The following is a 16,911-nucleotide window of genomic DNA, read 5'->3' as shown; positions in this document are numbered from 1 at the left end:
GTCTCATGTAGGCCCCAGCAACTCTGTGAAGTCGGCATCATCTCCATTTTCTAGGGGAAGAAACTGGGGCTTAGAGTGGTTTTCATAAACTTAGGTTCAGTTTACATGCAGCAAAACCAAGATCTAGATCTTTCATTTAAAAAGAAGTGCTATCTTGATAACTAAAAACAGGGCGTTGCCCCTTGTCTGTCTGTCCTCTTTATCCCCTTGGAACGGACCTCAGTATCTGTGAGCGGGTCACTCCCAGGCTCTCCCACGCCAACTCTGCTGTGGTGCTGTCTGCTGTGAAGGTGTTGATGAAGTTCATGGAGATGCTGTCCAAGGACCTGGACTACTATGGCACGCTGCTCAAGAAGCTGGCCCCGCCCCTGGTCACGCTGCTGTCCGCGGAGCCTGAGCTGCAGTACGTGGCGCTGCGCAACATCAACCTCATCGTGCAGAAAAGGTACCAGGGCTGCCTCACACATGCAGTGTGTCCTGCTGGGAGCCTGCTGCTGGGAAGAGGGCTCCAAAGGGAAATGGACATGTCCCGTGCAGGAAGTCTCAGTAGCTTACAGAGGTTCTCAGCCAGGGACAACTTTGTCCCCAGAGATATTTGACAACATCTGGAGACGTTTTTGGTTGTCACAGCTGGAGGTACTACTGGTATCTAGTGGGTAGAGGCCAGGGATGCGGCTGAACATCCTGCAGTGCATAGGACAGAACTGTTTTGTCCGTTATGTCAGTAGTGCTGAGGTTGAGAAACCCTGGCTTAGCTTAACCAGATAGCAGGCCAGGTAAAGGCTTGCATGGAGCTGCTGCTTTAAAAAAAAAAAAAAAAAAATATATATATATATATATATATATATATATATATATATATATATATAAAAATTGATTTCAGAGAGAGGAAGAGAGAGGGAAAGAAGGATAGAAACATCAATGATGAGAAATAATCATTGATTGGCTGCCTTCTGCACACCCCCTACTGGGGATTGAGCCCACAACCAGGCATGTGCTCTGATTGGGAATCGAACTGTGATCTCTGGTTCATAGATCGATGCTCAGCCACTGAGCTACACCAGCCGGGCTAGCTTAGAGCTTCTTAACCACAGATAATGGATTGCTCCACAGTCCGCAGAACCCTCTGGAAATGGGGAGTATAAGTGTGTGTGTGTGTGTGTGTGTGTGTGTGATTGTAGATTTTTCCTGGAGACAGAGTCTGTAGTGCTAGTTAAATCCCAGAATTCCCAGAAGTCCGAGGACTCCAGGAGGTGAGGCATGGTGTGGACTTTGCAACAGCCTCGGGGCCAGGGGAGGGGTATGTGAAAGTCGCTCAGAATGCTGTGCAACCTGTTTCCATCTGCCCCATGGAAACTATTGCAGCAGGAAGCCACTGATCCTATGAGGGAAAGCGCCTGATGCCCGCAGTGGGTGGGGCTGAAAGCAATTAGGAGTGCCACATTAAGGGCCCAGAGCAGGAGGAAGTCTCTGGAATGATCCAGTGAGGGACCCCAGCAGCTCTACAGCAGCTTTGCAGAGTAGAGCTGGACGCTGGAGTTCTACCAGCCTTTTTGGTCAAATGGCTTTCTCAGCAACTAACTCATGATCCTTGTGTGTTACAGTAGCCCCGTTGGTGGGAGTGAGGCCATGGGAACAGGGGCCTCGTAGACATTCTCTCTTGGAAGACAGCACACGCTCCTTGTCATTGTAGCATCAGTCTGGTTCTGAGGACATTCTTGGGGGCCCAGAGATATCAGTGGAATTGGGACATTTGTGCAGGTTTGGGAATTAAATATGGGAAAGCACTCTCAGTGCCTAGACCAGTGGTTCTCAACCTTCTGGCCCTTTAAATACAGGTCCTCATGTTGTGACCCAACCATAAAATTATTTTTGTTGCTACTTCGTAACTGTAATGTTGCTACTGTTATGAATCGTCATGTAAATATCTGATAAGCAGGATGGTCTTAGGCGACCCCTGTGAAAGGGTCGTTTGACCGCCAAAGTGGTCGCAACCCACAGGTTGAGAACCGCTGGCCTAGACCAAGGGGTGAGACAGGGAGTCGCAGCTACAGGGTGGGATTAGTAAGGTGCAGTGACGTATGGACCCTGATCAGTGTGAAGGGCTCCCTGGGCTATATTTAACATGGCAAATCTCTTAAGATGTTCTTTTGCCAAGGCACCACCTGGCGCAGTCCCGACAAGTGGTTGGGCAGCTGTGCCAAGTCCTGACTGCGGAAATCACGTCTTCCTGCTGCCCCCCAGCTCGGATCCTGCCGCCCCCACAGGCACGATGGAGGCTCTTTGCTCTGCCAGGACCTCCCTGCAGCTTGCACGGCAGCACAGAGTTCCCAGGGTCCCTCCTCCTTCTCTGTGTGTCTTCTCCCTTCACCCTCTGTCCTCACTCCTTTGCCTTCCTCTTTTCTGTTCTGGAAACGGCATAAGAGTAAGAGCTGAGGGTGGTGACTGCTATCTTGTTCCCATCCTTATTAGCATTTCGTGTGTAACCTGGTGCAAGCCTCTCCACCTGTCAGCTTTCCTCATCTCAACAATGTGGGTGGTGCCAGAGGAGCAGTGACACTGGTGATGGCTCCTGTGTAGCCAGTGCCTCTGAGGCAGGCTATTGATCGTCTTGCTTCACAGCAGCCCTGCTATGTAGGAGTCTGTGCCGGGGTCCCAGGACCACCCCCATTCAGATTCACTAGGACTCATGGGAGTCGTAGTTGTCCTCTGGCTGAGATGGATTATTGATGTAGTGAGAGTACATAGCTGGGTCCAAGTGGAATCTGGAGGAGTCCATGTACAGATTTCCTTATGTTCCCTACCTTCCACGGGGATGGGGCCACATAGAGCACACGCCTCCCTCAGCAACAAAATGCAGCAGGAAAGCAGGTGTTTCACGTAGAACATATTGTTTATACAAACAGTTTAATCGCCTTTCTCATTTAGGGAAAGGTGGGAACACTCCCAAAAGCCGAGGTCCGGGACTCCGGGACTTTTTAAGACTAGAGACTGGGGTCTGCAGTGGTGCTGCTTTCCGGCACAGTGTCATGCTCATTACCTGGGTGAGGTCGTAGGCGCCTGAGGCACAAGCTGGGATGGAACCAAGGCCTGGTCCCCAAGCCCAGTGCCTGCTGCCTGCTGCCTCTAGAATGCAAGCTGTTCCTGCTCATATTCCCTCTTCCCTTCCTGGATGTGGTTAGACATGCAATGACCAGTCACCACTTTGCTCAAGCCAGTCAGTAGGCCCTCTGCCCAGAAGCGTGCAGCCATGGTGGCCACTGCCTTCATGGATGTCAGGCTTCACCTGACACCCCAGAAATGTCCCCACAAATGTGAAGAGGTTTTCTCAGAACTAATTGCTTGCTTGTTGCTCCTTGGGCTGCCCTGCACTGCCACCAGGCCTGAGATCCTGAAGCACGAGATGAAAGTCTTTTTTGTGAAGTACAATGACCCCATCTACGTGAAGCTAGAGAAGCTGGACATCATGATCCGCCTGGCCTCCCAGGCCAACATCGCCCAGGTCAGCAGAGGGTGGTGGCTGGGGCATGGGCGTGGGTGTAGACAGCAGTACCACCCTCAAGCTGTGGTCTCTGGGCAGGCTGGCTGATCTCACTGTTAACCGACAGTTCATCCGTGAAGAGTGCTTAGCACTGGGCATGGGGTTTTGTAAACAAGCATGAAACAAATGTTGTGATAAAGAGTTTGTTCTCCCTGTCATCACTTATCCATTCATTGAAAAGTGGTAGTTAGGTGGGTGTGTGAGCTAGGTCAACCTGAACAAGGGCTGTCCAGCCCTACCAATTAGTCCTTCCCTGCTTTTCTCTTGGAGCACCTGCCATCTTTCTCCCTCCCCCAGGGCTTCCACCTCTAGCAAGAGGCAGAATCTCATCCTTCTAGGGGTCTGTGCATCCCCACTGCCCAGGGGTGTTCTAGGTGTTTGCCCCACTAGATCCCCTCCAATCCCATCTTCTCTTTTTGGGCCACAGGTCTTGGCAGAGCTTAAAGAGTATGCGACAGAGGTGGATGTAGACTTTGTACGGAAGGCTGTGCGAGCCATTGGCCGCTGCGCCATCAAGGTGGAGGTAAGGCTCTGGGACTCTGTCTTCAGCTGGGGGTGGGGGGGGAAGGGGGCTGAAAGCAGGAAACCGGTCTGATTCTAGCAGAATCTGTCAGCTTGTGGTCCAGGAAGGCCTGCGCGTCACTGCTAGAGTCCCCAAGGCACCATTGTGCAGGTTTGGTTGGGCTTATTCTCATTCTGTAATCTCCTTTAGGCCTTCGAGTTGTTGCAAATGAAATGGACCCATGACATGGGTTCTCCTGCATCTTAGCTAAGCCGATGGGGGAGCCCCAGCTGGTGGTGGCCCTGGTAGACTTAACCTTCACTTCATGCAGCTTTGGGTCAGGGCCTGTGCCTGTCAAAGGTTCTGGCAAGGGCCATGCATGATTCAGCCCACCCTGTGCCCCTTTCCCCATGCTCCCAAGGGCTCTGCAAACCCCTGTGTCCAGACGTCTCATCCATCCCATTCTCTGCCTGAGGAGATGCTCCTTGACCACTGAGTTGACTCCTTAAATGGGTCCACTGGAGGCTGGGAGATCCTGGGACAGCTGGTCACCTCAGTCCCTTACGACATTTTCCCGTTGGCACCTGTGATGGCCTCCTGAGAAATCTCTCCACAAGGGCATTAGCGCAGCATGTTGGAATGGGGCTGGGGGAGGGAGGCAGGCGGGGGGATGTCTAAACAGAACTTTTCTAAGCGTTTTGGTCGCAGGAGACCATCTGGGGAAGGAAGGAGAAGTGAGGTGAGGTCAGGCTGGTGCATGGTCACTCTGCCCGCAGGGCTTGCCTAGAGGAGCTCCAAGGGCTCTCCCACTCTCAGAAGCTCCACTGGCCTCCCCCTCAGTCTAGCTCTGTCTCCCTATGCCCTGCTGTCCCAAGGCACCATGGCTGTCCTGTCCTCCCACTGTGACAAGGAAGGTGGGCAAGGCAGGACTGAGCCGTTGGCCAAGGCACGGTTGTTAGAAGTTCTCTTGGGAATGGGTCCCGGGGCCTTACCCACCCTCTCCTCTTCCCACACAGCAATCTGCAGAGCGCTGCGTGAGCACGCTGCTCGATCTCATCCAGACCAAGGTGAACTACGTGGTCCAGGAAGCCATCGTGGTCATCAAGGACATCTTCCGCAAATACCCCAACAAGTGTGTGCCCGTCCCCCCGCGAGGCTGCTGCGGCTCTGTGGGAAGGGAAAGCAAGGAGCCTCTCCCCTCTTCCTTACTTCCGGGCCACAAGCAGCATTCGCAAAAGAAACCCTGGGTTTTTTATTTCTCCTCTGCTGCCCCTTCTCTGCTCCCCAGACCAAAATAACTAAAATGTAACAGATAAAACTCAGATCCCTTTACTCACCTCGGGGCCTTGGGTGGGGGCATCTGCTTGTCTCTCTTGGCCCTGCTGGGCCTCCCCTGCATTGCCAGGGCTCCCTCAGTGCTCACTGCTGACTGTGTGCTGGTCTCCAGGTATGAGAGCGTGATTGCCACACTGTGCGAGAACCTGGACTCCCTGGATGAGCCCGAGGCCCGGGCTGCCATGATCTGGATTGTGGGCGAGTATGCCGAGCGGATTGACAATGCGGATGAGCTGCTGGAGAGCTTCCTCGAGGGCTTCCATGACGAGAGCACGCAGGTGAGCCATCACGCAGGCCAGCGTAAGCCAGGGGTGGGTCATGCCTGGCAGTGGCATCACTGCCATCCATCCTGCTCTGACACCTCCCCGCAGCCTGCCGGCCTCAGGGCCCTGCCCCTGCTAATACTGCATCGATGGTGTGGACAGACAGGGAAGTGCTATGGGGGGACAGGTGTGGCTCCTCTTCCTCCCACCGCTAGTACCTCAGGGAGGGACGTGCGAGAACGGTCTGCGATGGTGTGCACCAGAAGCAGGCAAAGCGTTCTGGTTTTGTTTTCCTATTTCTCTTCAATAGTTAATACATTGATTCGGTTCAAAGTTGAAAAGGTGCAAAAGAACATTTATAGTGAAAACTCTCTTTCCTACCCCTTTCCTGGCCACCAGTTCCCCTGGAGATCACTAATGTTATTTACTGGTTTCTTGGGGATACTTGAGAGGGAGTTTAGGAATATACCAGCAGGTATACACATACCTCTATTCATGTAAACACGCACGTATACAATCAAGTATTACTCTTTGTGGTTCTTATGTTCTATAAAGTCACCCCAAACACTGAATTAGCAAGTACTAAACCATAGCTCCTAGGAGAAATATAAAGTTGCTTAGCAAACAGTAGCTGTGTGGTGGTGGTGGTTTAGTTTAACTGGCCTGCTCTCTTTGCCTCTTGGGTTCACAATATAGTTCAAAGCTTTTATAAGAATACTTATTTAGTATTTTGCAGTTTGGGAATGTATTTTATCTTTTTTAAAAATTAATTTGTATTTTAGAGAGACAGGAGAGAGAGGGAAACATCGATGTGAGAGAGAAACATTAATCGGTGCCTCCAGCATGCACCCTGACCTTTTGATGCATGGAGTGACGCTCAACCAACTGAGCCATACCAGCCAGGGCAGGAACTTATTTTAGATTGTCTATTTGAGCTCCTTGCCCTAGGCTCATTGGCCTTTCCAGCCATGGATGGGAAGCTCAGAAAGTGTTAGCCAGGGTGGTGCGTCATCATCCCAGCTTACGTCTGGCCCCTATCTGGATGGCATCATTGCAGGAGGGCTGCTGGTAGGGCCTGGGAGGAGTTGACTTGCGGCCAGAGCTGCCAGCCAGCATAGCACACCAGGCAGTGAGGAACGATTTCAGGCAGCCAGCTGACCGGGGCTGGGGAGAACTTGGTAAAAGAGTCCCTGAGTGGTGGCCATGCTGATATTGACGAGGATGATGACAGCTGTTGTGTCTTGAACAGAATACGCAATAGGTTCTTTACATTGTTGTCATATTGACTCTTCCATTAATCCTATGAAGTATATGCCCATTTTATAGGTGAGGAAACACACTCAGGGAAGTGAACTGCCTTGTACAGGGTCACCCAGCGGGGAAGTGATAGAACCAGAGTTCCGTTGAGGTGTTCAGTCTAACTCCAGCTCCAAGGCAGCTGCTAGACTTCAGAGCTCACAAGAACCCCGTGAAGTGGGCCATGCCTCTCCCTCACTGACTCTCCCTCACTGACAGGGTGAATGGCTTTGGCTGCACTGCCAGCCAAGGGGTTAGAGCCAGGGCTGGAAGCCAGCCCCTGGGCTGCCTCCTGCTTGAAAACAGCCAGCCCCCTGCTCCTCTGCCATTGACCCACGTGTAACCAAATCGCAAGGACTCTGGTTCATCTAATCCCAGAAACAGACCACATGCCCTCCCCCCTGCTACTGCTGCTACCCTATGTACCAGTGTAATTAGCCTTTTGTTTTTATAGGTGCCCTCCTGCCCGACAGGACTCGGGCCTGTCTTTGGCAGAACCCTGGCTCAAGAGCCTTCTTGTCCCAGGACTGACAAAAATGAGATGTGCAGAGAATTGTCTCTTCAGTCAGCGGGTTTTTCCTTAGTGCCCGCTATGCACTGGGCACTAGATTGCACAGTAACCAGGGATACAACTGTGACAGACATGATCTGCCTGCTCTCAAGGGCTCTCTCCAGGGGACGGCATTTCCATCCTGTAGGTCGATCCTATGAGAGTGTCAGGAAGCTACAGAAGCAGGGGGTGGAGGCTGGGGCAGCGTGAGATCCAAGGGTGTGAGGAGGGATTGGCCAGGTTGCCGGCAGCAGGAGGCAAGTTCGGGGGAAGGCAGCAGCCAGGTAAGAGGCGGAGGTGAGCGAGGGCTGGACAGGGATGGCCCACTGTCTGGTGGAAGCACAGCTGCTCAACAACAGGCTGGCTCTGGGGCCCAACTGGCCTGGTGCCCTGGGCCTCACTGGCAGCATCTCTGTTATTGATGGTGGTCCCTTTAAGAAGCATCCCAGCTACACATGTTGCCTTTTTAAGCTGTGAGCTCCTTGAGGCACCACGAGGCCTGGAGTCCTGAATGGTTTCTGGGCCCTCGGGCAGGGCAGCATCCCCTGGCCGGCCTGGGGTTGCCAAACAGTACAGTGGCCACTGCTTCCTGAGTGGTCTTGGCTGTTCAGCACTGCCAACACCCTCTGCTCACCTTAGTGTGTTCTACGGCCACCCCCAAACCCGGGAAAGTTGGTCTCTGCTTCCAGGGCCGTCACCACCCTTTCCCTCTTCAAGGCCCTCATTGGGTTTCTTACTGTCCCATATGAAGCCACTGTTTCCTTGTCATTTCTGTCTCCCTGCAGGTCCAGCTACAGCTGCTGACAGCCATAGTGAAACTCTTCCTGAAGAAGCCAACAGAGACCCAGGAGCTGGTGCAGCAGGTCCTCAGCTTGGCCACTCAGGTGGGTGCCCCAGCCTCCCTGCTTCAGTCCAAGCAGCCAGACCTGGGTGGTCCTGCCCCTAAGACTGGCACCGTCGTGGGTTTGGCTCAGTCATCAACCAAAAAGATGGAATGGGGTCAGGTAGTGAAGTTGAGACGGACTGTAAATGAGCAGGGAGAGGGAAGTCATGAGAACCAGAGGGTTTGTATGCAGGCAGGGAGGGCAGACTGCCATGGAGGGGAGTGGGGAATGGAGATAGGAGTGGGCATGGCCTGCTAGGGTGGGCAAGAGTGGAAAGTTGGGGGGCAGGGTGCTGGGCCCTATCCATTTGAACTTCCCCTTCCCCGGTTGCTGTGCTCTGAGTTTCACAAGCTTCTCCTCATGCCCCCAGGACTCAGACAACCCAGACCTGCGGGACCGTGGCTACATCTACTGGCGCCTGCTCTCCACAGACCCAGTGGCAGCCAAGGAGGTGGTGTTGGCCGAGAAGCCGCTCATCTCAGAAGAGACAGACCTCATCGAGCCCACGCTGCTGGACGAGCTCATCTGCTACATCGGCACGCTGGCTTCCGTCTACCACAAGCCGCCCAGCGCCTTTGTGGAGGGGGGCCGGGGCGTGGTGCACAAGAGCCTGCCGCCCCGCACCGCCTCGTGAGTGAAGTGGGCCAGCTGCCGGGCGGAGCCTCCCCTGGTTTCTCAGTTCAGTAGCACAGGTGCTCGGGCCCGAGTCTGAGAGAAGTTATAATTCCAGCAACTCTTATTGAATGCCGACTACACACCAGGTGTTGATTAGGTGACGTCATTTGATCCTTACAACAGATCTGAGACATGCCCCATTTAACAGGCGAGGACAGTGGGCATGGAGAGTGGGCATGCCTGGTGCAGCATCCCACAGCCCAGAGCTGGGCTCAGACGATTCTGACTCCAGAGCACTGTTCTCGCCTTCCTCCTCTGCCGCTCCAGGTGGTTGGTTTGGCCTGGTTGCCAAGTCCCCTGGGGACTGGCATCCAGTCTTCTCTGTAGAGTAGGCGGAGTGGTGGAAATACCATTCTCCTCCCCGTGAGGCTGCATCGCTTAGACAGCTGAGAAATGGACAGGCAGGGGAATGGGAGGAAGAGGAGGCATATGGACAGCCCCTAAGGGACAGTGAGGAGACCCAGTGCCTGTCCTGGGGGAGGATCCTGCAGAATGGGGACTCTGACCTCCCTGAGACCGTCTGCCCCCAACCCTTCTGATCCTCTCCCTCCTGCGTCCCCAAAGGAGCGAGAGCACAGAGAGCCCTGAGACAGCCCCTGCTGGAGCGCCCTCTGGTGAGCAGCCAGATGTCATTCCCGCCCAGGGGGACCTGCTGGGTGACCTCCTCAACCTGGACCTCGGCCCCCCAGTGAGCGGCCCACCCCTGGCCACCTCTTCGGTGCAAATGGGAGCTGTGGACCTTCTCGGTGGCGGCCTTGACAGCCTGGTATGTCCTGGGGACCCCTCTAGATGCCATTGGTAATGCTCTTCCGAGGAGCAGTCACTGAAGGCCCTGTGTGCCAGGCCCCGCTGCCCATGAAGGTGATCATGTAGCTCCCTACGTACAACTGAGAAAACAGGTTAAAGAGGTCAGGAGACTTCCCCTCAAAGAGAGCAAGAGCATAGTGCTAAATGGCAGACACAGGACTTAGCCCCTGGTCCTGCCACTGAGCCCCCAAGAGACCTGGGGCAGGCTAGGCCAGTCCTAGTCCCTTCCCCCGAGCCTGACCCTGCAGGCAGCTTGGCCCTGTAAGGCTGAAGGAGCCAGATCTGTGTCCATGTACCCCAAACCTTGCACCGGCTGCGGCAGCAGCCCAGCGGGCCTGAGAAACAGGGACAGTTCTGCTCCCCTGTAGGAAGGGGGTGTGAGACTGGCCTGGGTATCTCCCTGGAACTTCTTCAGGAGCTGGTAGAGACAGTAGAGCGGGCAGCAGAACCTGTGTCACTTAGTCATGCTGGCTCAGATCCCAAGGCTGTGGCACAGGATGTGGGTGGTAGGGTCAGACCCGGGGGCTAGTGCTCATCATAGAAACAGTCTAGGCCCCTCCTAGTCCTGGCACAGCCTTGCACCAGACTCATCTTGGATGGGGCAGCAGTAACTAATCTTTTCTCTCTTTCCTTCTTTCTACCCGCCCCACCCCTCACCTCGTCTCTCTGTATGTCTTCCTTCCTGGCTTTTCTCTCTGCATGTGGCTGCCTGTTCTCTTCACCCTGCCTGCTTCTGCTTGGAGATGGGGGATGAGCCTGAAGGGGTACGGTTCAACCCTTGCGTCACCAAGCCTTCGTCCCTGCTCCTCCTGAGAGCGCTGGCCTAACATCCCAAGAGGCAGATGATGTCAAAGCAGGCCCTCCCTGCTGAGCCCTGGCCTCTGTCCAGCGTCCCGGCAGCCTCTGTCCTGGCAGTCCACCTGCCACTGGGCCCCCAAACCCATGAATTCCTCATCCCGTCCTCACTACCCAGTGACAGTTTGCCTGGTCATCCTGAGGATCACTGGCCCTCTCTGTCCCCATGGGCCCTCTCTGGTATCTTGGAGGGCACACTCCCGTCTCCCCAGCACAGCCCTCTCGCAGCAGTGTGCCTCTGGTGCCCCTTTTATCGGTGGACTGAGTGTTTACAAGTGTCCCCAGCTTTCCTAGAGGTCACCCCTAAGGCTTGAGATTTGCAGGGCACAGGAGAGCTCGGCCTCTCTTCTCCACCCACCTCACTCTTTCTTGTTTCTGCAACTTAGAGTTGATGTCAAGAAGCCTTGTGGGACCCCCTCCTGGCCCGCCCACCCCATTTTCTAAAGAGCCAGGTGGCTACACTTATCCCAGGCCCCTGATGACCCTGCCTCCGGTACCTGCCACTGACCCCTTCTCTTTCCTTTCCAGATCGGGGGCCCCAACTTCGTGACACCTCCAGCAGCAACAGTACCAGCTAACCTAGGTGCCCCCATGGGCAGTGGCCTGAGTGATCTCTTTGACCTGACCAGTGGCGTGGGCACCCTGTCAGGATCATATGTGGCCCCCAAAGCGGTAAGTACCATGCCTCCTCTCGTGGCAAGAGCGGAGAGAAGTTAGAAACTGATGTGCACGCTCCTAAAATGGCTCATTCTACGGAATCTGCTCAGGCCAGCGGGGCGGGCTCCAGGAGCCGCAGTTTGCCAGCACCATGCCCAGGGCAGCTGGGGGCTGTGGGAGCACAGGGAAGGGATGCTGAGTCAGGCATGGGGGTGGCCAGGGAAAGGCATCCCAGAGGGAAGCTGGCGCTCAGGCCTACAGATCAAGTCAGAGTTAGCCAGGCAAAGTGGGGAGAGGGCTCCAGCCTGCGGGAAAGCCTGGAGGTGAGGGAGAGCCAGCACCCTCCAGGGAACTAGCACAGTCCCATCTACTTGGAGCAGCGCTTCTCAGTGCTGTCCAGCCCCGTGCCTCTCATTGATAACAGACATTTTATAATGCCCTTCCTCTCCTGTCCTTAAATGAGATCTGTGGACTGTGCCCCTACCTACACCTGTAATTTAAAAAATAATCAATAAGCCCAGGTTGAGCGTCGACCCAAGAACCAAGAGATGCCTGGCATAGGGTCAGGGTGGGCTGAGGGCTACTGCCCAGATGGCTCTGAGGTGCCTGGATTGGCAGCTGGAGAGATGATGGGACGTTTGCTAAAAGGACGTGTTGGGGAAGCTGTCCAGGAGGGCCTGAGCCTTTTGCCACTGCTGGGAGCCATCTGAGTGAGATGACGGCCTGAGAGGCACTTGCATGTCCACAGGGTGACACCAGCAGATGGGCAGGGCTTTAATTCAAGCTCTTTGCTCAGCAAACACTCCCTGTACCACTAGGGAAGGAGCCAGGGGACGGGCTTCTCAGAAGAGGCAGCTCTTACACTTGAGACCAGGATGACAAGGGCAGCCAAACAGCAGGGGGCCTGCCAGCAAGGGCCCTTAGGTACTGTCCTTAGACCAGTTTCCGCAATTAAAGGCCAGCCCTGCCTCTGTGGAGAGGACAGGCTGTGACGGCCAGGGAGGCCCACGGCCCTGGCGGAGGCCCAGGATGGCCTTGGGCTCTGGGCCCCAGCTCTCCTTGGCTCCTCAGGAGGCTGTCCTCGCCTTCCTCGGCCTCCTTCCTGAGTGTTCCTTCTCTGACCTCTGAGTATCTGGGCCAGCCTTTGGGCACACCAAGCACTTCCCTACCCGAGCTGCTCCAGTGGTGGTGGCCCCGGTGGCCCTGCAGGGCTGTTCTCCTGCTGGGATGCACATTGTCATCCCCTGGTGGTAAAGGCACGGAGGCCCCTGCAGGGGAGAGAGCGGAAGGACTCTCGGGGAGCCTGTTGAGCTTTGGGGAAATGGCGAACTGCAGCCCCTCCCCACCGTCTTCCCTGCAGATCTGGCTCCCCGCCATGAAAGCCAAGGGGTTGGAGATCTTGGGCACCTTCACCCGCCAGGTGGGCTCCATCTCCATGGACCTGCAGCTGACCAACAAGGCCCTGCAAGTCATGACCGACTTTGCCATCCAGTTCAACCGCAACAGGTGAGCTCCCCACGGCCGCCTGCTGAGCGCCCTGTGGTGGCTGCAGGTCGGAGCTGAGGCTGCAGGGGCCTGGGCCCTTTTTTCTGGTGAAGGTGGGTGTTCCTCACAACCACACTTCAGACCAAAACTAATTTCTCCCCCAGTGACCTCTTAATGTGGACTTCGAAGTACTGGGCCAAGGGGTTGGGTTTCTCCCCTTCGACTGCCTTCCTCCCTGTCAGTGTTTTACTGACGGAAATCCAGCTCCAGCCTTTGGCAACACCCCACTTAACAGGAGCTTGGGGCCTCCTTCCCAGCCCTGAATTGCTCCCAGCTCTAAGAAGGCTGATGGGGAGTGGTGGCTGCTCCAGGCTCCTCATCCCCAGCAGGTCCCCTGCACGGGGGGCCGGGGGGAAGTCTGCCGTCTGGCACCGTGAGGGTCTTCATGCACCAGGCCGGCGAGGCCCGAGCTCCCGGGGAACCTGAGCAGCCTCTCCTGATGATTCTTCTTCCTGAGCAGCTCCAGTGATGAGCAAACTGAGCCTCTAAGAAGTTGACTGAAGGGGCTGCTTCCTCAGGGAGAGCCTTCGGGCCAGTGGGTCCTGACCCTCTGTCAGACCAGGGAGGGTGGCAGCTGCTCTCCCACTGACCCTCACGTGACCCTGGAGGCCACAGACACTCCAGGCTCCAAGGGGTGGTCCTGTGATCACTCATAACAAACTTACTGTGTGTTGAGAGCTTCCTAAGTTGTAGGCCCTATGCCAAGGGCTTTCAAAGTATTGTCTCCCTGGAGCCACCTGGCAGCCCAGGGAGGTCAGTGCCACCCTCTCCTGTGAGCAGGTGATGGCCTGGGCTCAGCAGGTCACGCAGCAGCTGTGGTGGAGCCCGGAGTGCCGGGCCAGCACCAGGGCCTGAGGTTCCCCGTCATCTCCTGCTCTGTCTCCGGCAGAGCCACTCACCCTCCCTGAATCTGTGTGTCCCGGAAGCTGGGAGACTATATACCTGTCATTCTTCTTATGAGGATAGGAATTGGTGTAATTCCAAATGCTCAGTTCATGGTGCCCATCATAACTGTACATATCTTCCCAGAACCTGTGGCTGGGGTCCTCCTGATGGGCCCCTGTGCTGCTTTATCTAGAAGCAGGCCTTTCCTGTGTGTCACTGGGGTCAGCTCCCTCCTGGGAGATGGGAATGGGCAGCAGCAGCTGGGCAGGCGCCGAGTTTTCAGGTTTGAAGAAGCGCACAGACCCGGGTATCGGATGGAGCGCTCTGAGGGGCAGGGCGAGGCTGTGCTTACCTGCGTCTGCCCAGTGCCTCGCCCAGAGGACAAAGAGGAGCAGAGATGGGCTCAAGCCTGCAGCCGCCTGACACTCTGTCCTCCTGTCCGCCAGGCCATTGCGGGCTGGAGGGTCAGGGTCAGAAGTTGGTCTTTCTGGCTTGGGCCTGGGCCTGGCGTGAGGCCGGCTTGCGAGAGAGGCTTCTTGCCGACCGGTGCCCCAGCTCTGGGGCTGGAGGAGCCCATGTGTCAGCACCTGCTCCCCTGCCGTCCCTACGGGGACTTCTCTCTCCACAGCTTTGGTCTGGCCCCCGCTGCTCCCCTCCAGGTCCATGCGCCACTCAGCCCCAACCAGACCGTGGAGATCTCCCTGCCTCTCAACACGGTGGGCTCAGTCATGAAGATGGAGCCTCTGAACAACCTCCAGGTGTGTTCTGGCGGGACCACGCCCCTCGTCTTTACCCGCACACCCACCCCAGGGGGAGCCTGGTGGGACGGTCTGGGCCTGTGCTGTGTGTGTGGAGCCCTGCTCTTGGCCACACATGTGCCCAGGAGGCCTGAGCAGAGGGGACAAAGGGCATGGCTCCCAGGGAAGGCCTGTGAGGGAATCTGATCAGGTGTGGGGCACAGGACGTGGGCCCTTCCTGGGCCTCAGAGGTGGGGGCCAGGCCTCAGGGACCAACTCGGGCCCCCTGTTCCTAGGTGGCTGTGAAGAACAATATTGATGTCTTCTACTTCAGCACCTTGTACCCACTGCACATCCTCTTTGTGGAGGACGGGAAGATGGGTGAGTCGTGAAGTCGTGAAGTCAGCCCAGGGGCTCCTGGAATAGATGGATGGGTTGCCCCACAGCAGCACCTGTGAGTCACCAGCTTCTCTGCTGAGCCTGCACTGAGGGGCACACTTCCATGGGGGCTGCCAGGGTCTTGTCAGACCAATTGTGGCCACCAGGGGGCATGCCGCGCAGGAACCATCTCACTCCTCGGTTCTCTAGCTCTGCCCTTCCGCCTTGCCTTGGGCCTCTAGACAGTTGTCCCCTGGGCCCTCGAGGCAGGGAGCCCAGGCCATGCCTCACACCTGATGCCCATCTCCTCTGCCCTGGCTGGAACCCCTGAGCGACTCATCCCAGGGCCCAGAGGACTCACTTCCAGCTCAGCACTGCGTGGAGCACTTTGCCCCCCTCATGTCTCAGTCACCACAGAAGTCCTGTAACACAGGCTGACTAAGGAGCAGGCTGCTCGGGGCCAGAGCGGGAGGAGGCATATGTGGGTGCTGAGGGGAGAGCTAAGGCCCCGAGGCAGGAAGCCCGGGGTCTTTTGGGAGCAGCATGGGCGGAGGGTTTGCTCAGGAGGCAGGAGCTGCTGTGCAAAGCTGATGCCTGTCCTGTTTCAAGGCAGACCCCTTTCCTGCTCAGAGTTACTGCCCAGGGCCATGAGTTACCAAGGTCCGTCTTCTCTCCCCCTTCCTCCCAGACCGGCAGATTTTCCTGGCCACGTGGAAGGACATTCCCAATGAGAACGAAGCCCAGTTCCAGATCAGAGACTGTCCCCTCAATGCGGGTAGGACCCCTGAGCACCCCCCCACCTGTCCACACTGCCCCTCACCTACACCCAATCCCTCCCCCGTCACTGACTGGGGGGCCTTCTGACCCCCAGAGGCTGTGAGCAGCAGGCTGCAGAGTAGCAACATCTTCACAGTCGCCAAGAGGAACGTGGAGGGTCAGGACATGCTCTACCAGTCCCTGAAGCTGACCAATGGCATTTGGGTGCTGGCGGAGCTGCGCATCCAGCCGGGCAACCCCAACTTCATGGTGAGGGCCCCCGCTCCCGCCCTGCCAGCCTGGGGCCTCTGTCCTGGGTAGCCTCTCTTGCCCACCCCCAGGCCCTGGGGCAGCTCTGATGGAGGACACTAGCCCAGCTAGGCTGGAGTCCCTTTGAGGCTGGTGTGAATGGGCATCAGAATTCTGTCCCCAAAGGATCTTAGAAAGCTTTCAACTCAGTCCCATCAAGTTACCCAAATAAGACCCCAAGCTGGGTCTCAGGACGGTGATTTGGACTAGACGATTCTGTACAGTTGGGCCCTGTGAGGCGGCACAGTGGCTGCCTGAGGGCCCGCCTGCGAGGACGGTGATTCCGAGCAGCTTGTCCTTCCCAGCCTTTGGGTCAGACCCCGTCGGGACATGGCTTCTATGTAGTGCGTGGTTGTCCTGGACACCAGGCTGCTGGTCCAGGCCCAGAGAGCACCGGGCTTTGCTTCTCCCCTGCACCTAAGTCTCTGGCAGGCATGGCCCTCCAGACACTGCTCCCCGGGCCCCGCTGGCGGCCTTGGCTCTGTGGTTGGGTGAAGGCTGCAGTGGTGGCTTCAGTGATGGTAATTTCCGTCTCCCTGTGTTTGGTTGCTGCATGTCCACCTTCCCTGCTGATGCCCGTGGTGCAGGACTTGGAGGTTAGCGGATTGCTTTTCTCTTCCTCTTTCCCCTCCGTCCTCCCCAGCCACACGTGCACACCCCGCCTCCTGGCTTGGCTCCAATGCACCCCCGGCTCTCCTGGCCTCCGCACTCTGCTGGTCCCCATCCAGGCTGCAGGCAGGAGAGCTAGCTGCCCTCTGCTGACACCCCGCTGCTTCCCAACCAGGTGGCCCCCTCTGAGGAGCTGGTACCCCACTTCCCAGCACACAGTGTGCACAGAGCCCTTAGAGGAGACTGTGCCCCTTGGGGCCACTGCTGCTGGTTTCTGGTGCCACCTGCCCTCCCCCTCCCTAATTGCACCCTTCAGAGCAGCAATTC

At 56.5% G+C, this 16,911-nt stretch overlaps 1 protein-coding gene across 4 annotated transcripts in view; it reads left to right on the top strand.

Moving 5' to 3' along the window:
• Positions 1 to 16,911, top strand: part of AP1B1 (adaptor related protein complex 1 subunit beta 1) — a 55,359-nt gene that overhangs the window by 36,723 nt on the left and 1,725 nt on the right. For 3 of the 4 annotated variants that reach the window (XM_081113801.1, XM_081113802.1, XM_081113800.1), the window contains exons 7-21: positions 224 to 445; positions 3,382 to 3,502; positions 3,969 to 4,064; positions 5,060 to 5,175; positions 5,491 to 5,656; positions 8,273 to 8,371; positions 8,742 to 9,001; positions 9,611 to 9,812; positions 10,597 to 10,617; positions 11,237 to 11,380; positions 12,726 to 12,871; positions 14,424 to 14,553; positions 14,829 to 14,913; positions 15,599 to 15,685; positions 15,782 to 15,942. In XM_081113801.1, coding sequence (XP_080969927.1) covers positions 224 to 445; positions 3,382 to 3,502; positions 3,969 to 4,064; positions 5,060 to 5,175; positions 5,491 to 5,656; positions 8,273 to 8,371; positions 8,742 to 9,001; positions 9,611 to 9,812; positions 10,597 to 10,617; positions 11,237 to 11,380; positions 12,726 to 12,871; positions 14,424 to 14,553; positions 14,829 to 14,913; positions 15,599 to 15,685; positions 15,782 to 15,942 — 2,056 coding nt within the window. The remainder of the gene's footprint in view (positions 1 to 223; positions 446 to 3,381; positions 3,503 to 3,968; positions 4,065 to 5,059; positions 5,176 to 5,490; positions 5,657 to 8,272; positions 8,372 to 8,741; positions 9,002 to 9,610; positions 9,813 to 10,596; positions 10,618 to 11,236; positions 11,381 to 12,725; positions 12,872 to 14,423; positions 14,554 to 14,828; positions 14,914 to 15,598; positions 15,686 to 15,781; positions 15,943 to 16,911) is intronic. The other variant, XM_081113803.1, reaches the window with a different exon arrangement.

Source organism: Myotis nattereri, assembly GCF_964212035.1.
Source record: "Myotis nattereri genome assembly, chromosome: 19".
In the NCBI taxonomy this organism is placed as follows: Eukaryota; Metazoa; Chordata; class Mammalia; order Chiroptera; family Vespertilionidae; genus Myotis; species Myotis nattereri.
Note: the sequence above shows the minus strand (reverse complement) of the source record. Positions and strands in the feature narration are given on the sequence as shown.